This window comes from Oreochromis niloticus, linkage group LG20 (genome assembly GCF_001858045.2).
Source record: "Oreochromis niloticus isolate F11D_XX linkage group LG20, O_niloticus_UMD_NMBU, whole genome shotgun sequence".
NCBI lineage: Eukaryota > Metazoa > Chordata > Actinopteri > Cichliformes > Cichlidae > Oreochromis > Oreochromis niloticus.
This window is the reverse complement of record NC_031984.2, coordinates 21,633,613-21,657,068: the sequence shown is the minus strand read 5'-3', so window position 1 is coordinate 21,657,068 and position 23,456 is coordinate 21,633,613. Positions and strand designations below refer to the sequence as shown.

Here is a 23,456-nt window from a genome sequence, read left to right as displayed (position 1 = left end):
TTTTTCTCCAAAGATCTAAGATTACAGGAGGGATGGGGTTGCCTTGCTTTCAGTTTTATTATTGGGCTTGTAATATACGTTGTAGACCTGATTGGGAACAGATGGAAAGTATGACTTTTTTCCCTAATACTCTTAAATCGTTGGTTCATTCAAACTCAGATATAAGTAAACATAAATATAAAAATTCGGTAGTATCTAACTCACTAAAAATTTGGTCTCAAATTAGAAGGCATTTCCATTGGCGTCAATGTTCAATCTTTACACCATTAATTCATAATCAAGCATATACATTGCTCTCAGGATCAACATTCCAGCTATGGACTTCCAAAGGGATACACACAATCAAGGATTTGTTTATTGATAACCTTTTTCCTTCGTTTCAACAACTTCAGAAAAAATTTTCCATAGAAAACAGAGATTTTTTCAAGTATTTACAAATACGTCATTTTATTAAAGAAACGTTTCCATCTTTTCCCAATGAACCACAAAAGTTAGTTTCAGATGATCTGTTCCTAATGAACCTGCTAAAGAAAGGAACTATTTCTAAGATCTATAATCAACTTTTGGAAATAGACAGTACAACTACATTGGACCACTTGAGAAACGCTTGGAATGAAGAACTGGGTATTAACATCACTGAAGAACAATGGACTAAGGCACAAGAACTGGTTCACTCCACTTCCGTCTGCTGCAGGCACGGATTATTACAATTTAAGGTCCTACATGGGCTCCATCTGTCTAAATTGAGGGTTTCAAGGATGTTTCCAGGAGCAGACTCAAGATGTGATCGATGTGGCCAGAATCCTGCCTCATTGTCACATATGTTTTGGACATGTCCTAATATTGCCATTTACTGGTCTAAAATATTTAAAACTTTGTCTGATATTTTTAAAAAACAGCTCCCCCCAGACCCAGTAATGGCACTTTTTGGTGTAGCTATAGTCAAATACTTAAATAATAAACAAGTTTGTGTTTTGAGTTTTATAACATTGCTTGCAAGACGCCTTATACTTCTAAACTGGAAAAATAAAGCCCCCCCAACTCTTTGTTAAGAGACACAATGTATCATTTACAGTTGGAGAAAATTAAATTTTCATTGAGAGAAAACGTTAAACAGTTTTACCTAATTTGGCAACCCTTTATAGATTACTTTAATAAGTAAAACTGGGAGGGATGGCCTCCTCCCATATCGGCTCCAAGAGTATATACATTGGTTTGGGCAGGTGTATTGTTCTTTTCGGGTTTTTGTTGTTGTTGTTGTTGTTGTTGTTTTGTTTTGGGGGGGGGCGGGGGGTTGTTTGTTTGTTTTTGTTTTGTTTTGTTTTTTGGGGGTTTTTTTTCCTTCTCTCCCCTCCTTTGTATATACTTATTTAGGCATCTAAATGTATATGTACAGACATAGATATATGATGGTTTATATAATGGTAATTATAAAGGAGGGGGAGAGGAAGGAGGGGAAGGGGAGAAAAGATGAAAAAAAAATTGTCACTGTAAATGAGATATATACTTTGTTGCCTGAAATGTACAGAGTGCCAATGTAGATAAACATGTACAGTGGCAATAAAAAAAAAGAAAGAAAAAAAAGAAATGAACAAATGGGCTGCTGCAAATGTTTGTATGGCCAGTGCCCAGAGGCCCAAAGGTGCATCGGAAAATGCCTGGTATATATACTCCAGATTACCAGTCCATGTGTGATCTACCCAAATTATTACACTGGTGTAATATTGATCGACTGGAACGTAGGAACCTCATCTTTTTCTTTGATGATAAAACAGGTTTGAATCATGTTTTTTAAAAAAAGAAAAAAAAAGAAAAACATGATTTTCATGCAGGACAATGCTCCATCACATGCGTCCAAGTACTCCACAGCGTGGCTGGCAAGAAAGGGTATAAAAGAAGAAAAACTAATGACATGGCCTCCTTGTTCACCTGATCTGAACCCCATTGAGAACCTGTGGTCCATCATCAAATGTGAGATTTACAAGGAGGGAAAACAGTACACCTCTCTGAACAGTGTCTGGGAGGCTGTGGTTGCTGCTGCACGCAATGTTGATGGTGAACAGATCAAAACACTGACAGAATCCATGGATGGCAGGCTTTTGAGTGTCCTTGCAAAGAAAGGTGGCTATATTGGTCGCTGATTTGTTTTTGTTTTTGAATGTCAGAAATGTATATTTGTGAATGTGGAGATGTTATATTGGTTTCACTGGTAAAAATAAATAATTGAAATGGGTATATATTTGTTTTTTGTTAAGTTGCCTAATAATTATGCACAGTAATTAGTCACCTGCACACACAGATATCCCCCTAAAATAGCTAAAACTAAAAACAAACTAAAAACTACTTCCAAAAACATTCAGCTTTGATATTAATGAGTTTTTTGGGTTCATTGAGAACATGGTTGTTGTTCAATAATAAAATTATTCCTCAAAAATACAACTTGCCTAATAATTCTGCACTCCCTGTATCTGACACTGGTGTTTAGACAGGGCCAAAATAGCAAGTGCAGTCAAAGTCATTTGACACTTGGATCAGGATCAGTGTTCCAAAAACACCTTTTATCAAAATGATAACAGGAAAAAAAAAGGAGCTGCAAAGTGATGTACCTCATCTATGAGCTCAAGGTTGTGGTCCTGATAGTGAAAGAGTTCACTGATGATTTCACAGCTTGCAGGAGCAACATTGGGCTTCCATTTAGAAAAGATACATCAAAATTAATTGGATAGCATTTCATTATTTAGCATCGCAACAGTCCAAAAAAAGAGAAAAAACAGCCATTGAAGCAGCCAAAGAGCTTTTCAGCTTCAGGCGGTGAGATATTCTCATCCAGTCAAATTCTGATCTCCCCCAAGCCTCTAAACTTGGGGATCAGCAGCGTCATTGGTTAAAATAAATAAATAAACTATATCTTGCACTTTGATGTAAACCCAGTATGAAACTATCCACCCCTTTCAGGGTCACATTGGGGTTGGTGCTTGTCCCAGCTGTCATAGGGCGAGGAGCGGGGTACACCGTGGACAGAACGCCAGTCGATCACAGGGCCAACAGACAACCATTCACACTCACATTCACACCTCATTTAGAATCACTAATTAACCTAACAAGCATGTCTGCACCATAGGAGGAAGCCAGAGCACCCACAGGGAACCCACAAACATGCAAACTCCACACAGGAAGGCCCCAGCCGGACGGTGGACCTTCTTGATGATGAGGTTAACCAGAGTTACCCACCAGACCACCGTGCTGCACGTCCAACCATTTGTTTCAAATAAAACGTAGTGACAGACTCCCATAATCAACAATAGTCAGCTGTTTTTTTGGGGGGGAAGGTACCAAAGGTACGTTAAAAAAGGGACTTTTTAAACTCTTTTTTTCCTCCCCTCACATCAGCTTTGCAGCAGACACAGAGGTTTCTGCTGCAGAGTTTTCATTCTGGAGTTTTATCATAAAACCTCACTTTAACCTTTTCCCGTAAAATGATGGCCATGCCATCAACATAAATATTCAGCTAGTTCCGAAATGCAGGACTGAAAATAAATTACACGTATGTCTGTTGGAGATTACTCCATTTGCATTTTAGATGGGTTTAATTAGCTTTATTTGCATGCATCAAATTCCTACAGCTGTGCTCAATTTATCAAGGCTTTATTTATTTTTTATCCTAACTACAGGTTGCCTGTTTTTGAAATGACTGAATGGTGGCCCAGATGTGAATGAGGAACTTCTGGAACATGCACATAAAACTAAAGAGAGTGATGGCACTTGGCTGGATTGCAGACAGAGAAAATATACAGTATCATGTCTCCTGTTTATGTACTCCAGATAGTGGATGAGGGATAATAGCAGGAGCAGAGGTGTAGGGTTTTTTTTGTTATGTCACCACAGCTCATTTTGAGATAAACAGGGTCCTGCTCAGCTTCAGGGCTGCTGCAAAGCTACCCGGAAGAATGAACCCAGCTACCTTCCGACTGAACGCACTAATGGCGCGCAGGCTCGTCTCCGCCGCCGAGCATCACACTCTGCAGCAGGCAGGCCCAGTGGAGCGAAAGAAAAAGACAGCAGGACGGTGGAGATGAGGAGGCTCTGTGTCCACGACCTGCTGCAACAGACAGAACAGCGCGAGAACAGCACAAGACATATTGCTACTCGGAGTGAAAGAGCAAAAATGTTTCAAGACCGCGTATCCCCCTTCTCTGCCTGCCTGAGGGGTACACACAGCATTATGAGAAGGATTTGAGCTGACACAAGTCACAGTCGCTCCATCGCCAGTGTGGAGGAGGAAGACGAGAGGGAGGAGGAGGAGGGGGGGATGAATAATTCAACCAGCCAGCGCTGCTCGGCTCTGACGTCTTGTGTTTTATGGGGAGGTGAGGCGAGCCGGCAACAACAACAAGCAGCACCTCCTCACATGACAGCCCGGGGATACAGCATCCAAGGAACCTCGATTTTCCCGAGGACAGGGCATCATTTCAGAGAGCAGCAGTAGAATAATAGCTCCCTCTCAAAATGACACCCGTCGCTGCGGCACACCATCACAGATTGCCGGTCTATCACTCCCCACACACAGGATGAAATGACAGCCCTGCCCCGCTGATAGCAAGGCATCTGAGCCTGAGTAGGTGTTCCTTCTGGCTTAGCCCGGCTTTGATGTTATTATACCACAGCAGCGCAATATTCAGCTCTGAGATTCACTACCTGCTGCTGGGGTGATCTATTAAAGCTCAGTATTTGTGAAGCTGAGAAAATGGAAGGGTGAAGAAATGTAAGAAGCAGGTATCCTTTTTTTTTTTTTTTTAGCTTGTCAAGAAGAAAAAAGATCCTTTATTCAGGAGCAAATGTAAAAACAGACCCGGCAACAATCCCGTCTGCTCAGCTGCAGAATTACATTTCAATAACACACACACACAAAAACAAAAACAAGAGGAATTAAGAGCACTTCCTGCTTACTTTCTGAGCAGTAATCCAAATAGTTTACCCTTAAAACAGGATTACTGTCTCTTTCCCGCTTGGATTTAGTGCTTCCAGAAAAATAAATAAATAAAATAAACCTACGACGTGCAGACAGAAAAAGAAGGCGTGAAGAAAAAAAAAAGATGAGAGGCGGTCTTGTGGTGTAACTTAGTTGTTTATTTTAATTCCACAAATTTTTCAAAAAAATTACAAAATACTCAAATGGAGAGAACACAGGACTCACAATTTTTCTTATTATTTCTACTTTTTTGTTTACATTGTGTCATCCCATGGTGACTACTCATATATACAATAAGCTTCAAGATACCAGTATATATATAAATCTTAGCAGTCAGAATTTACATTCTGCTATTGCCGCTTTGAAACAAGAAGCTAAACCATTGACAACACTTAACATCAAAGGCTTCGGAGACACAAAAAAGAGGGAGTAGGAGGTGAGGGATCGTCAGGAGGAGATGATGATGATGATGAAGAAAGGTAGGTTGTGAGGAGACATGGTTGGGCGGGGGATAAATTGGTGGGCGATGGAAAGACAAGAGTGGACAGGCTGTTGTCAGAGCTTCAGAGACGCGAGTGTGGTAAATGATAGTGCTCCATGGGACGATATGGTCGCTTTTAAATGCAAGTACAGTTTCTTTGATTGGTTAAAATAAAATTATACAATTATAAAATCAAATAAAATCGTCCATGACGGTCAAACAGTCTTAGTGCATGGAATAAATGCAGAACTTGTGTCATGGGCTACAGAAAGAAAAACGTGGGCTTGTGTGCACTGGTAATGACGGGTCAACACTACATGTAACAGTCAGTGGCAGAAACAAACACCACCTCTGAGGCCTCAGAAGGCCGTGTGTATCCCTAAGGAACCAAGGCGTACAAAAAAACTCCAAAAAAAACAGGAATACACACACACAGGCACGCACAAACATCATCGACCTTACACCTCCTGGAGGTCAAGTGTCGGCAGGCCCCCCTCTAGTGTCACAGTGAACATTATTACAGCCTAGGTGGAGGATGGCTCATTCGGATTTGAGCCCTGCAACAAACACCGATGACGGGACGGGAGAAAGAAAAGCAAAGAAAAAAAGGGGGCGGGACATTTAGAATACAAACTAGAACCGACTCACAGCCACTCATTCACACAACAAAAACAGTCCTGTCAGGCTCCTGTTACAGTGAACACTGTTAAAAAAAATTCAAAGCAATTTCCCCCCCAAAATTTCTTCAGTTCAGCCGACGTTTCAGGTGACCACATATCCTTTAAAAAGAAATCCTAAAAGTAGATGATACATTTGGCTCTTAAATAGTAATTTCAATCAAAGTGGATAAAATCAGCTGAGCTCGAGGACGCTCCTTCAGTGCAAACTTCTTTTTTTTTTAATATCTTTCCTCCATCCTCAGTGTGCACTCCACAGAAGCGTCAGCGACCACGGTGTCACTTCTTCAAGTGCTCCCCCATCGTTAAAAGTCCACACGCCGAGTTCAACCGGCCGAGCGTGGAAGGCGATGAATGCATGTGGTTGGCGTGACAGGCTGATGGTTTACATAGTGCATGTGTGGCTAAATCTAAACACAGTGATGTCAGAGGAACGTCACAATGCAACCGTAACTCTCAGAAACTGCTCGTATAATGCCATGGTGCTCCCCTCTGAAACAAGGGATAATGCTTTGAAACAATTATAACTGGAGGTTGAAACGACTTGGTTTGGAGTCCACACCTAGTAATAATAATAATTATAATAATAATTATATGTTTATATATACTATTTACAGACTCAAAAACGCCATGCTGTAGCTTTTCTTAAAATTATGAAAAACCTCCAACAATGTATTAAAATAAATGTTGAATTTAAGATAGCACTTGTTATTTTTCCATAAATGGTCTGACCGGTCTCGGCTTTTTCTTTTTTTTTTTTCGTTTGTTTGTTTTGTAATAAGCACAGTGTCTTGTTCTAGCACCTACAAAAAAAACATCAGGGAAGCTTGTCATGCAGGAGTCTTGAGGATGTTGTCACTACTGGCTATATACCAAAGAAAGTCAATGTCTTGGAAAATAATAATTAAAAGAAAAGAAAAGAAAAAAGGTCCTCGACAAGAACAAAAACAAAAATCTCAGGAGAAATCTCAGACGATTCACTTGGCTTTTTCTGTTCGTCAAAACTGAAAGTGTGTAGAGGATCCTGAAGAGCCTCTTTGAGACTGCTCTGTAACAACTTCCTGTGTCCTGCACCTGTCAGTCGCCGCCTCCCTCGGCTCGTTACAGCTGCTTGTCGCTCTCCTTCTTCAGTCGACTGAAAGGACAAAAGAGCGATGTTTTAAAATTTAAAAAAAAAAAGAAAAGAAAAAAAATCGTAATCAAGCACGCTCAGAAACTGGACTACAACAATAATTAGGATGAACTACCTGTAGTAGTCCTCCTGGCCAGGCAGTGGTCCTCCGTGCATGTGATGGTGCCCGTGCAGCCACTGCTGCTCCATGGCTAGCCTCTGGAGCTCGGCCGACTGGGCGTGCATGGCCTGCAGCTGGTGGGCCGCCGACATAGTTGGTGGAATACCTGCTGGTAGGTCCCGTGGGTATGGAGTACCTGGAGGAAGACCCAACACAGAAAATGTGATCAGGCTCAAACTGATCTATGATAGAAGCTCGGATGACTGATAGAAGCTCAGACTGATAGATGTGATGCGTTATTGCTGGTAAGGAGAGTCAACACTGGCTGAGAGCCTACCAAAAACTGGGTGTCGCAGCATCTCGTGTTCATGCGGCGGCTGGCCCAGGAGAGGGTTGGGGATGGCGCCGGGTGGGTAAGGGAAGCGTGCCAGGTGAGGTCCGGCCAGGGGATCTACTGCCAGCGGATGGGCGCCGGAACCTGGAGGACACACAAGACATTCACCACCACCTTCTGGGTGTCAGAGTCTTAGGTTCAGGGTACACTCATTGCAACATAATGTATCACACAGCATGCTACAGGCATTAATGATACTCAGCTAAATGTAACGTTACTCCTCAAGGTTGATTTAAAGAGTGCAGGGACTACTTTACTATATTTATCCATTGTAAAAAATCTGTTGGCTCCGTCAGTAACTTAAGGAAGATATGACTTCCTGTCATCCAGTCTGTCAGTGATGTACACTATACAGAAAAGATGTCATGAGGTGGAGCTTCAGGCCACATAGTAAAAGTTTTTAATTAGTTACATTGATCACAAGTCCCTTTGTTCACTCTTTAATGAGAGAAGTAACAAAATTACTACAGTACAATTATGTGCAGTACATATTAAAATGATACAATACTATGACAGATATGCTCACTTTGATACTTAATACAATATATCATTTGTTCATTTCACTGCAACAACTTTCTCAAAACATCTCTTTCCTTTAAAACAACATCAGAATAAGTGCAGATAAATGGCAACATTTCAAACAGCAACATGCTTCCTGAACTCAAAAAGCAGTCTGGCATCTGTTATGTTTAATCAAAATGTAGTAATTAATACTACATAACCAAAAATAAAATATATATATTTATTTCAGAGCGATAACAGGTTAAATTGACCTGTGGAGTGCCTCAGGGCTCTACTTCTGGTCTTCAAACATTTAATTAAATAAAGTATCTGTTCATTCTTAAGTTGTCATCTGTAGTTAAAGCTTCTAAATTCAGTTTTTAATTTCATTGTCATGCATTTATGAATTAAACAGGGCTTTCGTTTACCTTGGTGTAAGGGATCTTGCTGGTGGAGGTGGAGATGGGAGTGAATATGTGAGTGCTGGTGGTGGTGCGGTGTGACATTGAACATCTGCAGACGAGCGATGGGGTCATTGGCCACTGTTGCCATCCTCTCTGCATGGAGTCTCTCTGCTGCCAGCCTCTCTGGGTAGCTCATTTCTGGGCGCAGCTGGGGACCTGCAAGGGCTAGCCGCTCACGCTCTAATGGGTTCAGGCTGGGATGAAAGGAGGCGAAAGGGTGAGGGCCGGCCATGGGGGGCAACGTGATGGCCCCGTGGCGAGCAAAGTGTTCCATGGGGTTTGTGGAAGGGTGGAGTGTGTCCATCTCTGGAGGCTTGACCTCAAAACCAGGTTTCATCCTTTCCCTCAGCTCCCTCTCGCGAATCTCCCTCTCGCGCATCTCCCGCTCTCGAAGCTCGCGCTCCCGCATGGCTGGGTCAGCGTTGTATAGGCTGGGCATGTGATAAGCTAGCAGCGGGTCTGCGGGGTTGAGTGACACAAAGAACGGGTGGTTTCGATTGGTGGGGGACATGACGTGGGGCCGGGCGTACTCGCTGAGGGTGCGTAGGGCGGGTGTGTCGGGGCCAATGTAGGGAGGCACAGCTGCAATAGTAGTGGGGGGACCGTCGAAGGGTGGACGCATGTGGGCGGGGCCGGCCATCTGAGGTTCGCTCATTCTGCCTTCGTGAGATGAACTGGAGGCTTTCTGTGAGGAGAGGAACATCATGCTTAGTTTTTCTTACTTTTATTTTTTTTTTAACAAAACCAGTGGGCAACATAAAAGTAAAAGAACGATTACGCCACTCACCGCGGCTCTCTCAGCTTCTTTTTCTCGTTCCCGCTCTCTTTCTCGCTCCTTTTCCCTTTCCCTCTCTCTCTCTTTTTCCTCCCTGGCTTTCTGTTCTGCTTCCCTCTTGGCTTTCTCCAGAGCTTCCTCTCTCTTCTTGGCCAGTTTAGATGAAGCCAGGGGTGTGAAGTAGAAATCGGTCCGAGCACACGAGTTGTACCCCCGGTCCAAGTGCTTGTAGAAACTGTAGAAACACAGACACAAAAATAAAGAAGCTAAAATAATGTCTTACGTTCATAAACTGACATTTGTTTGGAGAAAAAAAAAAAAACAGATAAAAGAAGGTACGATCATCATATCCATGTTGAATTTTGTGTACTGAATGGCAGGATAAATGATGAAAACACAGCTGGTATTAGCTTGCATTAGTCCATGTTTTAAAAGCAAACAAACTCCCTCAGCATTCACTTTTCCTGCCACGCTGAGCCTATAATAAACTCCTCATTGGTATTCATTGGCAGTCTGAGAGTCACTTAAGCGGGAGGCAGCAACACGTACTCATATTCGGATGCTTCATATACTTCCATCTCACTGTAATTAATCTCCCTGTTTTCCATCTCTGATCATTCCGAACCATCAGCTACTCAGAGCTCGAGGCTAATTGTGGCCTTGGATGCCTGTTTTGCAGAGGACATTTGATTTGTTGCCTACATTAAAGACTTAAAACCTGAGGGCGACTCTTTGTTGGAGAGCTAATCAGCATCCCCTGATAAGAGAATAGGCAGACTACTGATAAACAGCCACCTGTGCAGGTGTATGTTTTTCTCTTTTACAGATGTTTGATGTTCTGCTGTTTGCTCAGGCTGTTGGCAGACGTACCGTGCTGATTGGCTGGCATGGCTGGGCGTATTGACGACTGTAGGCTCCGGGGAGGGGCTTCTCTGCGGGGGTGGTGGGCTCTCTGGCTCTTCCGACTCGTCCAAAGGCTCCTCTTTGATGTGCATGGGTGGGACTGCTGTGCCCGGGCCAGCACAGGTGACAGAGGCAGGAAGTGGCATGGAGATGGAAGAGGATGGAGCCGAGGAAGAAGGAGGCTGCAAGCCAGGCATAGAGTTTGATGATGATGGGGGAGGGGCGGTTGGAGGTAGAACTGTACTGAAAGGATGAGATGAGAAAGGTTGCTGAGGTGGCCCGCTGGGATGTGAGGCTGCTGCGGAGGGTGGCAGAGGAGGAGCTGGAGGAGGTTGGTGGCTGGCTGAAGGTGGGAGGCTCTGTGATTGGGTGAGAACTGGAGGCTGGGCTGGGGGAGGCTGAAGCTGCTGGCCTTGAGGCATGAGCTGGAGGGGAGGCGGATGTGCTGATGGAGGATGATGGTTGGATAAAGAGCTGAGAGGCTTGAGGGCGGGAGGCGGAGGCAGGTTTGAAGGCATCTGAGGGAATGGAGGTGCCGATACGTGGGGCGGGTGTTTGTGAGACTGTGGGTTGGGTATCTGAGGGATGGGTGTAGTTGGCGGGGGCTTGATGTGAGGCATAGATATTGGTGCGGGGGGCAAGGGCTGCTCTCTGGGAGGCTGGGTGCCACTCTGAGAAGATGACTGGGACTGAGAAGGAGGCGTGTGAGCCCTCTGTTGTGATTGGCCAGAGACCGGCGGGGGTGGGACCTGAGACGGACCTACAGGGAATCCCTGAGGGGTGATGGAGTGAGGGTGAGCCATGTGTGAGGGGCCCGGCTGCAACGGGTGAGGCATGGGAGGCATGGGTCCGTGATGCGGGCTGGGTAATGACTGAGGTGGAACTGGGGGGCCAGGAGGCGGAGCCTGAGTCATAGGTGAGTGTGGAGAGGGAAGCCTTTGAGGGTGCAGGGATGCTCCTGACTGGATTAGAGACATTGGGCTTGCCTGGGACAGAGGCTGGGGAGGTAGAGAGCTGGAGGCTGCAGCAGGGGAAACCTGCGGAGGCAGTGAGGGGGCTGAGGTTGTGGGTGGAGGGGGCGCCGAAGAGGCGGCTGAGGTGCCCGGTTGACACTGGATGACTGGAGGGTGCTGGCTCTGCAGGAGCTGCTGCTGTTGGGCAGAGGAGTCCGAGTCGCTCTCATTGTCACGGGGGCTCGGGATGCTCGGCGAAGAGCTCCGGTTGTCCTGATCAATGTCTTTAGGATCACTACTGAGCTCCTCGTTGATGCTCCGCCCATCAGAGCTCTCGCCCTCTCCCTCTCCTTCTCCCTCGCATTCTGAAGGTGAGTCTGGCCGACTCAGCTCCTGTGGGGACAGAGGAGAAGAAAGGAAGCGCGTCAGCACACCAACTATACAACCTCCCCTTAACACAGAGATAAAACAAGCAGTGATCGCAGACTCACTTGTGTCTTGGACTTTTTGGTGTTGGCCCTCTCGGGCTCCTCCGTGTCTGAAGCTCCTTTCTCCCGTTGCCGTTTGGCACTCTTCATAGGTGAAGGAGCTTCCTCTTTAATCTTCTGTGGAGCAAAAGCAGCAGAGACACAGAAAGTATAGATTACAGAGGTGCGTGCAATGAAAAACGAGGTGTCAACGACTCTCTGCTGTACTTACTTTGCTTGGCTTCTTCATGGAGTCCGTCTTGCTGTCGGTGCTGTCGGTGCTGGCTGCGCTGGGTGAAGTACGTCCGCTAGAGCGCAAATCCTCGTTGGTGGGTGAGGCTCGGCCATCAGGACTGGCTGTCTGCTTCTTACGACCACTACGTAGCGTCGACATCTGTAGTTTGAACGAAGGAAAATTTAGCCCAATTTATAAAACTTTCAAACTTTGAATAAAATAAACATTTGGTTTGAGATTATGAGCTTATTTCTTTGTAATCTGGGTCTGGATTGCTCCAGGGATAACTCTCAGGGTATCGGTTCCTAAAAGTGAAAATAGAAGGATAGTTGGCGCACCGAGCCTCGGTTCCGTCGGGTCCTCATGCTATGCTTCCCGCTGAGTCCATCCTCTTCCTCTTTGACAGGTTTGAACATAAATGGCGGAGGGTCCACGGGCTTCTCGATGGGGGGCAGCTCACCGTACTTCTTGAAGTGAATGCGGCAGTCGGTGCACAGCAAGATGTTCTCGCGGCCCCCGTGGTGCCAGTCCTTGGAGGCTGAGGAAAGCCATTTACAGTTGTGAAATAACACAGTCTCACAGGCAGTGAGAGGCACAAACATCACACAGAAATCATCTGACAACCTGCAGTAATACTGAAGAATACAGGCACCACCTTAAAATAATTTCTCCTTTCAATATTTAACAGAATAAAAATGTTCGTACTACAGGCGCTAAATCAATGTCTAATCTGTCCTCTGTTTTATACCCCATTTAAACTCCCAGTAATCTACTAATAAGAGCTTGATGGGTTAACACTATAAAGCCAAAGTTATTAGCCACCCTTGCTTGGATGGCAGAAACGTCAGCGTGTTCAGATGGGAGCCAGCTGTGTGGAAAGAGGGGGAAGGATAATGAGGTGGAGAGAGTGAACGAGCTGTGGGTTCATGTCTGATTTGATCAAATTAGTCCTGACATACTCTGATGCCCATCTGTCACACAGTGCTGTGTTGGGTGGGCTCAAACTGATCCCAAGACAGGACAGGAATAGCCAAGCAAGTCTGTATGATGGGCGTGCACACGAAAAAGAGACGTGGCGTCTTACTGGTAGTGAAGCAGTGGCGGCAGGCGTAGCCTTTTAGCTCCTGTTCGCTGTCTTCACTGTCAAAGTCATCTTCACTGGCTGAGCTGAGGTCCACTAGAGGGAAGAAGGAAGGAGAAAGATACGTCACATACATCTCTTTACCAACCAACGAGTATATGTCAGGCCAGGCCGTCCACTCTCCTCCCAGCTGCCACCATGAGGTCAAAGCTACGTACAGAACTCGCTCGACGGCGGGCGCGAAGGAGTGTTGACGGGAGTTGAGGCGGTCCGTGTCTTGATGCGGCGGAAGACGGGCTGACGACGGTGTCGGCGATGGGCTCGACAACTGGCCGCCTCGGGAGTCTTCTTCCAGTAGTAGTAGAAGGTAATCAGCTCTCCCTGGAAGAAGACGATAAACAGGCACCGTTAAAACAGGCAGTAATATCTTAGGAACGCAAACGAGCGTCTGTGATAAGGGGGAGGATTCACTTTTGATTGCAAAGAGGTGAAATATCTGCAGTTAGGTGGAATGAAATCTGTGGAGGATACACATTAGCAGTGGGTGCTGTGTTTCACAGTGAAAGGCCATGGAGCGGGTCAGTCCATGCCAGGATTTGTAGCTGGCTGGGCATGTTTGTGCTGCGGCCCTGTCTGTCCCAGGATTAGGCGAGGAGACTCACTGAATGCAGGGATATTAGGATCAGTGCAATGGTGGCTGCCTGGGTGGCAGGAGGTTGAATGGGAACAAAAGAACATGTCAGGCAGAGCTTTGGCGCTACAAATAGGGAGTGAAATGGCTCCTCGCCCCTTCACTGGAAGAGTCAATTGAACTTTAATCAAACATTCGGAGGGGTGCGCTTGCCAGCGAGCGGGGCGGATAAATCCAGTGTACAAAAGGCCGTCAGGAAATCAATACCCAACTGAAACATTAACACATGCAATCATGGATCAGAAAGCACTTTGCTGAGGCAGCCTGTGCATATTAACTGCAGCTTTCCTGCCACACTCGTGAAACACAAGCCCTAAAAATTGGCAACAGGAGTCGGTGGCAATTATGTAGTTTCCTGTAAAGCTTCGCCTTTTCTGCCTCGCTGTGAACTCTCACTTGTTAGTCATCTTCCACCGACTCGATAACAAATTTACAAAAGGTGCGGTGTGTGTTCGCAGGGTGAGCAGTAAGTCACCTGTAATCTCAAAAGCCCCGAGGGCATCCAGCCACTGTCTGAGGTCTGTTAAACCGCTGTTCAACAAAGCTCCCAGGGTTTAATGGCTATTGATTGTTTTCCTTCTCTGCTTCAGCCGAGAAACTTGACATTAATTAGTCAGTCCATTGCGCTCTGAAATGCATTAACAGCTTTTCAGCAACAGCCCGATATCGTCTATCAAAATGTAGCGAAACATGAAAAAGGAGGAAGTGATTTGACGAAATGGCTAAGAAAAGCCCCCCCCCCTTTAACAAAAACAGAAAATAAAGCCAGTGAACTGTAGCACACGTACACATACAATGTAACTCTTAGGGGAAATTCATATCTACCAGAGCCTGCAGGACTCCACCTTATCAGGCAAAGCAGTGCTGGAAACATTTACTGAGGGTGTCTGAGCTCAATGAAACCTCCTCACATTTCAGGGTAAATTAAGGCACTACACCAGGAAAACCACTGCTCCAGCGGAAAAGAGTCTCAAACCCCACGAGCTGGTGGAGGCTTCGGCAGGAGTTTATCTGGATCGGTGGATGGATTTCAAATGCAGTGGGCTTTAAGCTAAAAAAGCACACGGATACCGATTATATTATCACCTAAGAGCTACATTATGCTGCTGCCGTTTCAGTCGGCGACAGAACTTTGTGGCCTTTCTTGTGCACCTCCCACTTCAACCTGCCGGCCAGTTGGGAAGGGGAAGGGCGCAGGTGCTAACTGAAAGAAGGCAGGCATCCTGATGTGAAATCTAATTGAAATGTGCAGATCAAAAGTGTCGAGTGGTGCCGAGCGCTGGCTTTGCTCTGTGCTTAATGACTGTTCTCAGCAGTGCCTCTCTGCCTCCTCGCTGCGGGTTGACAAGTACACGGCCTCAGCAACAGCTTGGCAGACACAAGGAAAGGTCACCCTGCCTCTCCATCACTTACGCTGTGTCAAGTACCATTACATTAGGCAGGAGCTAATGAAAACATTAACTTGGGCTTTTGAATGGGAATTAACAGGTGTGGTGATGAGCTGGTGCAGCCAGATGTAAATAAAAAAAAGAGGAAAACAAGAAGCAAAGCTCAGCAAATTCAGTACAAATATGATGCAGGAGAAATGTCTGCAAGTATAATAATATTTGTAATATAGACAGATTTTAAATTTGAATGCAGCAAGGTTTGCATGGTTAACTAAATTTAGGTTTTAGGTAACTAAAATATATTTAAAAACTAGAAGTTTGTCAACCTAATTTAAACTAAAATAAAAATATAGAGAAAATATCCTTAATTTTAGTGTTCGGTAAAAAGTTTTTTGCTAAAACTTGGCTGATGAGGCTTTGATACATATTTTCATTATGACTCAACTGCTTTCAATTTGTTTTTTTATTATATCTGTAGTGACTTTCCTAAATCTTGCTTAAAACTGAAATGAGCAAACTCGCTCTGAAAACTAACTGAAACGAATCCAAAGCAGAAAATCACAACAAAATAAAAATAATAATAAAAGCTCGTTCAAAATCATAAAACTATAATAACTCTGGAGTGCAGTCGCACTGATAAAGGAAGGACTGTAAGCACAGTGAACGTGTTGTGCAGAGAAACAGCCCGATGTGAGCATGCTAATACTGCACGTGAGAGAAGCTTTGTGCAATACATTTGTGTCACAGTGAGACTGACAGATTTGGGTCCTCTGAAGTTGTGCAAGTCCCGTCTCTCACACCGACTGACTTTTCTGCATCAGAGCCACTTTGTCACGCTGCCACATGCCCGCAGCAACAATTTAACTCCAGTTACCTCGCAGTTTATTCTCCACGTTTGGCCGTTGTGGAAGCAGGTTTGTGTTTTACCTACTGATGCCATGTCTTTTTTTCCTTCCCTTCATAAAATTAAGATGCCCATAAAAGAAACAACTAAACAAACCTGCATCTAAAACAGCTGAAAGACAAATCTACATAGTCCCCCGGCTTCTGCAGCATAATTTTCTCCCTAGTCCACTAAATCGCTGCAGAGCGGCACAGAGTGTGCTGCTGCTGCTTCGCAGAACATGAGATAGTGACAACATAAGCTCAGTATTATTAGGCCTTTTAGGCTGCTTCCATCTGCAGGAGCTTTCTGGCCGGTGGATTATCCAGCAAGGGAAGGGCTTACCCTCATATCAGGGCGCTCAGGCCTTCCGTTCCAGTTATTGCCACTTAAAATGGTCATCTACATAAAGATATGCAGTTATTTTAAAAAATATGTTCATAGTTATTGTTGTGCTATCGGTTTAAATTAAATACTTGCAGTTCGAGTTCATAAAGCATACATATAAAGATGCGTGACTTTTGTATTTTAACCTTACTGTAATGTTATTCTCACAAACAGCTGCTAACAGAGGTTAGCAGGTGACGAAATGAGGAAAAGGCCCCCGGAGGCCAGATTTTGACTGAATAGGGTTAACCACTTTAGGCTACAGTGTAATTGTGGGTGGGAGCGCTGGTTGAGGGTGAGCTCGGTGGTCGTATGTACACGGGTAGGGCTGAGGGCGAGGGCTAAACTCGTGTATTTACACCCTCATCTCCTCTCAGGCCCAGGCCTGAACAGATGGTTTCTGTTTTTCCTGGCAGATTTGTGACAGAGCCACAAAAGGCCTCTGCTTTGACATGAAGCCAAACGGTTAAGGCCGTTACTGGCAAGAGCAGGGGAAGGAGAGAACAGGGGAGAGCAGAGGAGGGGGAGGGCTGAGTGCCGAGGAGAGTCGAGAGGGAGGAAAAAAAAAATAAAAAAAAAAGAAAGCCAGCAGCGGAGAACAATGGACAATCAACACTGAATCCCAACCACAAACCAGTCCTGAAAATCTCTCAGCAAATAAAAATCTCTGCTAAAAATTTAAGGCGGTTGGGGAGCAGAGAGGGCTGGGAGCGTGTGATTTCTAGGTTCTGGTGGCTGACAGCGAGTTGTGTAAACAACCATTAGTGCAGCATGAACCTGTGCAACTCCTGCTTCCTCCACAGCCTGCAGTCAGAGCAGGGAGGACTGCTTCCTGATTCATTTCAGTAAGGTGAAAGGGGAAGTATTTCTGAGCTAAATCAAGCCAGGGCTTAATTATATATGAGCTCGACCCGTGGACTCCCAAGTCTTCCGTCGCCCATGTCAGACTGCACAGTGAATCGTCTGGAGCGTGCTCGACTTCTCCATCATCCTCACCACGAATGTAACTGGAGGGCGTAACTTTATAAACGTGTATGTGCTTCAGAAGGCCAGTGTGGGTTTGTGCGTCCTGCAGGGCCATTTAATATGTTTCAGTCAAAGTTTATTTTAGGTATTATCAGGATTTTTATTAAAGTTGCTGAAATGGTAAAGATGACAGAAATGTGTGCTTCCAAACTTTTTATATTACATGCAGCCAGTGACACCAGAGTCACAAATTTCCAATAATAAATAAAACATCATTATGTCAGGTGGAATAAAAACTATTAGTGCTTCGAGTTACCAAACTATACTTTCCCTCCTTACATCATTTATTTGTGTTTGTGTCGTGTGAAACTAAATTACAAGCCCAAATATTTAAGCTACTAGGCCCATGTACAGTATGTGATGAATTCAAAAACACACCTACACCATAGTGATGCCTCAAAAACGAAGAAAGACTGAATAGTGAAAAGATCTTGGCTGGTGGAGCGGGGTGCATGTGAAAGGCGGCTAAATAGACAGCCGTTCCCTGCTGCGCAGCGCCTTTCTGCCGGAGAATGACTGAATAAGCTCTGCTTTCACAGGTCAGGGATGCACATGCTGAAGAATCAGCACTCGTGTTTTTCCTGCTGTAAGCGCTTTTGCCAGTGAAAGCAGATTGGATGGCAACAGTGCCGTTTTTGCTGGAGGGTCGATCCTGCGTGTTCTGCTGATAAGCTAGTCTCCCCTCCCCTAAAAAAAAAACAACCTCACAACATGAAGCCTACCAAAGAACTCAATTACACAGGGAGCTCTGGCTCTCTGGGCTCCGTCTATTAGGCTGAAAAAAGATTTTGCCTACACTCAGCTGCGCTAAATTGCCTGTGGTCTGTTAAAAGAACATCAATACGTGCTGGTTGAGCTTCCATCAGCCGGCAGCGATTTCACTGCCTAAACAAGTTATATCATTTACCAAACACGGAAGCTGTTCTGTCACACCGCCGACAGCTGCTGCCAACTGGACCAGGCTCCTGTAGTTCGCTGCTGGTTTAATTAGTGTTTCAACCTAAGTATTTATAATCACACTCATCCCCGAGGTTCTGGCTGCTGAGCCGAGGACATGGCAATGAATTCAATGCGACGTTTGTACAGATTGTACCGGGGCAAACATCTGCTGCGTGAGGTTGTGTTGGGAACACCGTTCTCCTGTTGGGCGTCCCATAAATGACAGGGCCTTCGGGGACCGAGTGCTCCCTTTTTTCTCAGAGAGAAAAAGATGCTGTAAGGAGCGCTCGGCACATCGCCTCCTTTAAAAATCAGACATATAGCTCAGATCTAGCATCTCTGTGTCGACCTGAAAATTAGCACACACGCTAGAATGATAACAAACTGCAGGAAGCTGATAAATTAAAGCTCCAATAAACTCACCAGTTGGTGTTGGATGCTAACTGTTTGCTGACTGAGAGCGCTTGTTTAATGCGTGACGTTAACAAGAAGAAAACACGCACTGTAGGTTCACCTGTGTTAGCTTTTCTAATGCGCTGCCAAAGTACCTTTCTGTCTTTTTCCACCTCTGTGCCAAAAACAAAGCAGGAACCAGCAGCATAAAAACGTCTCACCAAATCAGTTTTAGCGTTTTATCTCCCCCCACCTTTCCTGCCCTCTACGTCTACATGGCTTACAGCTGACATTCTGGGCTGTAACACTACTAAAACTACACCACCATCTAATATATATGACCGAAATACAATTACGGAGTCGTCTTGGTGATAATGTTAGACCTTTATGAAGTTAAATATTTAAACGTGGAGCAAAGAGAAACCAGTAGGGAAGCTGGTAGGGAAAAAAACCTATCACACACACTCAGATGCTTTTGTCCTATGCCTATAAATTGTTTTACACTGCTTCACTGACTTTATTAGATTAAGGCTGCTCTGAGTTGTATTGTGAAACACTTTCTTGATCTATAAATATAGAGTATAATACACTTATGTGTGCATGAAGTAAGTAAATTACCAGTGTTTTCATGCAATTTAAAATCTCTCACAGGACACAAAAAGACAACCTGTACTGAATATAATTTCAGGCATGAGTTGCTTTTACATCGGTGTTTTTTACGCTGTCATGCATATTTTACTTTGCGGAGAGACACTAGTGTCTGCACACTGAAAACAGTCTGTCTTTAAACTTGTAAGAGCCCAGGTATTTCAATACATTGTCATTTGCAATCTGCTGCTGCTCGTGCTGTACCCTTTTCCACCGGTGACGTCGTCTGGGCTCGGTCCTGCAAGGAAATGGGCCAAAACGCTCTAATTTGATCTAATTTTCGGCTGTCAATTTCTCTGTTGAGCTGCACAGCAAACTAAGCAGTCGCCGATTTAAATCAGTTTGGCAAACACCGTCTGTTGATGTTCTTTATGAAAACACTTCCAGTGAAAATATCAGGCGCACAGTTATCTCTGATCTGCCATTTCAGCATATTCGGTTGTTTAAACACTGAAGGCAGCAGATCGTGTTCCATGACGTCCTCTCGTGAGCGAAGGAAATGGTGGCAGCAAAAAGCCAGTTGCAGACGGTCAGGCGACACACCCACTTCCCCCTGTGGGCCTTTATGTGACTTTATATAAGGCATTCCTGAGTGCTAGTCGGGCCTGGTGTGTTTACACAGCGCTGGGTGCTTACCCTTGGCACTGGCTGTTCGAGCCGTGCTGACGCTTCAGGGCAGCGCGGCTAATAGGAGCTAGCGGGGGGAGCAGTGAGGGCCGGGCGCCCGGTACTGGACCTCTGGGCTTTGTGCTGTGCACTCCGGTCAGGACTCATACATCTTCTTTCATGCAACTGGAATAGTGTGTGTGTGTGTGTGTGTGTGTGTGTGTGTGAGTGAGAGAGAGAGAGAGACAGAGAGAGAATGGAGATAATGGGAAAAATCTCTGTCATTTCCCACACCTAAAATATCTAGAGATATTGTTGTTCTCATGTTCCGGAGATCTGGGATTTGGGAATGAGGAGGGAGAAAATAAATGGGCACTTTCCTCCGGGTATTAGCTGGCACTTGCTCCGATCAGCCTAGCAGCACAAAAACAAGCTCAGTCATAAGCAAAGACTTGTTTTTTTTTTCTCTCTCTCTGTGAAAACACAGACTTTACTGGCTCTTTTGAGCCAATGCCCATTTTACTCCCTTTTTTCATAGGTCGCTACTACCCTCTCCGTGCTCTCCCAGTCATCTTTTCATATTTAAAGGCCAGTTTATTTTCCATTTGCAGGGGGAAAAATTAATCTTTCTCTGCTCTGTGGTGGTGGCAGGCCCATATCCTGGAGGAGGTCTATTACCTCTCCTGCCAAGTAGACTCCCCCCTCCAGGTTGAAGTGCATTAATACCTCCTTTATAGCCAATCAACTGGACTAGTCATATATTTCAAAACCAGTAAAAATAATTGAAGAAACCCTCTGCGAGGAAACAGTATTCATACACTTTAATCTCTTATTCAAGAGGCTCAAATTGGTTTTGAGGAATAAAGAATGAAAAAAAAAAAAAGTAGCACAAAAGGAGGCGACACTAAAGAGTTGAGGTGTAAAAATATTACAGGATATGTTGCGGGTTTTTAGAGAAGGAGGGCTGATGTACCCTCACCTCGGAGCAGGCGAGGAAATGAAGCAGATGAAAAGTATGACAAACACCTTTGATTTTTCTTTGATGTCTGTGTCAGCACTATATCGGCACACTTCCAGCAGGAGCAGCCTCACAGAAACAGCAGAGTCTGCACTGTTTCATGAATCAAAATGTATATCTAAGAATTATTTAACAGCCGAGTCTAAAGGCTTTGAAGCAACATGAACCTGTTCGCTCTGCAGCCAATTACAGGGAAAATAAAAATGCAGGTCGAGCCCTTTAAGAGGTTTTATATCTGTTCTTATATTGATCACCTTAAAAAAAAAAAAAGCACAAAAACACTGTGGCTTCTGTGTTTTGTTTCCAACACAAAGTTCACACTGAACGAGGTGAGCTGCTGTTAATCATTGCCAGGCCTGAATCTGACCTGTCTGTACTGTGGCACGGGTCACACGGACGTTCAATAACGATTACAACACACACCCGCACGAAGAGCAGGGAGTCGCTGACAGGAGGAAATTCCCTCTGCTTATGTACATAAATAACACATTTACAAAGTGCAAGAGGTACAAAACAACTTTGGCAGTCAGTGACAAAGCTTTTGTTTAAAGGAGGCATACGATACAACCAACAGGAAGCTACCTTAACCACAGGCACAATAATCTCGTGTTGCAAAAGTTTGGAGCGTACAGACATTTTCCCCTCAAATCAGCTAAGAAGGAGACAATTCTCTGGATTTATAAGATTTAAAAAAAAAATACTGACTTAGGTTTGATTAAATGACAGTAATCAAAGTTATGGCCTTTGATTCTCTCTACCAGGCCAGACACAAACGTAACTTTGTTGCTGTTCAAACAGTCACGTTTATTGCTTTGTAATCCTAGTGGAAGACATCGCATTGCCCTTTAGTTTGCTCTGAAAATGGCTGAAAGACCAAAAGAAAGAAAGGAAAAATCTCAAGTGCTAATAATAAAGCACTGTAGCACAAACATGAGATAAAGCAGGCTGCTCCACAGAGCTGACATATGCTGTAAACACAGTGGTTCAAATCACATCTGCACTACTTGTTTACTACTTGCTAACAGAGGGTGCTAATTAATGTTCAGTGTGTAACTTGCCTGGGAAGTACATTTAAGCTCAGGTTTACACTCAGGTGCAAACAAGTATTTTTAATATTAATATTATTATTTTCCACTGAGCCTGATGTGATAATACTACGCTAGAGTTGTTGGCAAGGAGCACTTCTCAACAATAAGGCCTCATAGCATTAAACTAAAACTTGCTTTCTGTAACTTACAAGGAAACTGCAAATGCATCAGTTTCTCTGTTTTTGTATCAGTGGCACAGAGAGAAATAAACGAGCTTACCGTCTCTTTGTTGGGCAGCAGCTCTTTCCGGATCCTGAAGAAGTTTTTGCCGAACTGTCTCAACCCTTTAATGAAGCGCTTCTGCAATTTTTTTTGCACAGAGGAAGAGAGAGAGAACGAGAGAAAGAGAAAGAGGGGGGGGGAGAGGGAAAGAAAAAAAAAAAAGAGCAGTGAGTATATGTTAAGTCAGCTAAAGTACCACAGAATAAAGTTTTCTGCTTAACACCGCGACAAAGAACATTGTTTTCATTTCGCTAGTCTGCGGTCGTCTGAGGTTTGCTGTGTTTTTTATAAACCTCTACAGCCGTTTAAACTCCGGAGCAAACACAGCCATGTCAGGGCAAAACCAGAGAGGAAATGACAGGCAAGGCAGGGAGAGACGCTGAGATTAAGCTCGTCGTTTCACGAGCGCAGAACATACAGTTAGGCAAACACGATCTAATGTGAAAACAAACACAACAGCAGACATGCCGAACGTGTTGTTAATCTCCCAAGTGAAAGTTCAAAGTCAAAACCTAAACTTGAAGATGCCTCTCTGTGCGTGGCACTCGGTTTCTAATTCTGTCGTTACATTTTGGCAATCTAACAAACCCCAGAAAAATTTAAATGTCAAAAAAAATGAATTATTTCTAAGTAAGGTGAACTACACGATGACAGAGAAGGCTACTTTGTGACACTGGATTTAATCTGACATTAAAAATAAACTGAACGTCAACGAGAGCCCTTACCTCAATGTGAGCACAAAAAAAAAAAACAATGTCGGAAAGCCCCCAAAAATCGGAGCAACCTACATATATTTCTTCTCCTTTAAGAGCCACAGACTGCGAGCCATAAAAAGCGACGGCTGAAAAACATTCATAACCAGCGAAGCAGACAACCAACAGATTTACTTTCTTGCTCCAGAGGCGAGCCCCGTTCCACAGTGATCTCAGCCAACCGTTTCCACCAAGTAACTCCAGCAAAAAAAAGAAAAGCAGAGAAAAGTCCTCGGGGAGCACAGCACAAATCTCTACGTCCACCCACAGGTAAAGAGAAAAT

The 23,456-nt window shown here is 44.5% G+C and overlaps 1 protein-coding gene across 6 annotated transcripts in view; it reads right to left on the bottom strand.

Moving 5' to 3' along the window:
• Positions 1-5,106: 5,106 nt before the first annotated feature.
• The window catches only part of rerea (arginine-glutamic acid dipeptide (RE) repeats a), a 125,152-nt gene continuing 106,802 nt past the window's right edge, over positions 5,107-23,456 (bottom strand). For 5 of the 6 annotated variants that reach the window (XM_005478185.4, XM_005478187.4, XM_005478186.3 and 2 more), the window contains 12 exons: positions 22,419-22,499; positions 13,351-13,513; positions 13,136-13,228; positions 12,390-12,589; positions 12,049-12,210; positions 11,841-11,954; positions 10,364-11,742; positions 9,506-9,728; positions 8,683-9,403; positions 7,697-7,867; positions 7,375-7,555; positions 5,107-7,262 (listed from right to left, as the gene is read on the bottom strand). In XM_005478185.4, the coding sequence (XP_005478242.1) occupies positions 7,229-7,262; positions 7,375-7,555; positions 7,697-7,867; positions 8,683-9,403; positions 9,506-9,728; positions 10,364-11,742; positions 11,841-11,954; positions 12,049-12,210; positions 12,390-12,589; positions 13,136-13,228; positions 13,351-13,513; positions 22,419-22,499 (3,522 nt within the window). In that variant the 3' untranslated portion in view covers positions 5,107-7,228. The remainder of the gene's footprint in view (positions 7,263-7,374; positions 7,556-7,696; positions 7,868-8,682; positions 9,404-9,505; positions 9,729-10,363; positions 11,743-11,840; positions 11,955-12,048; positions 12,211-12,389; positions 12,590-13,135; positions 13,229-13,350; positions 13,514-22,418; positions 22,500-23,456) is intronic. The other variant, XM_013271109.2, reaches the window with a different exon arrangement.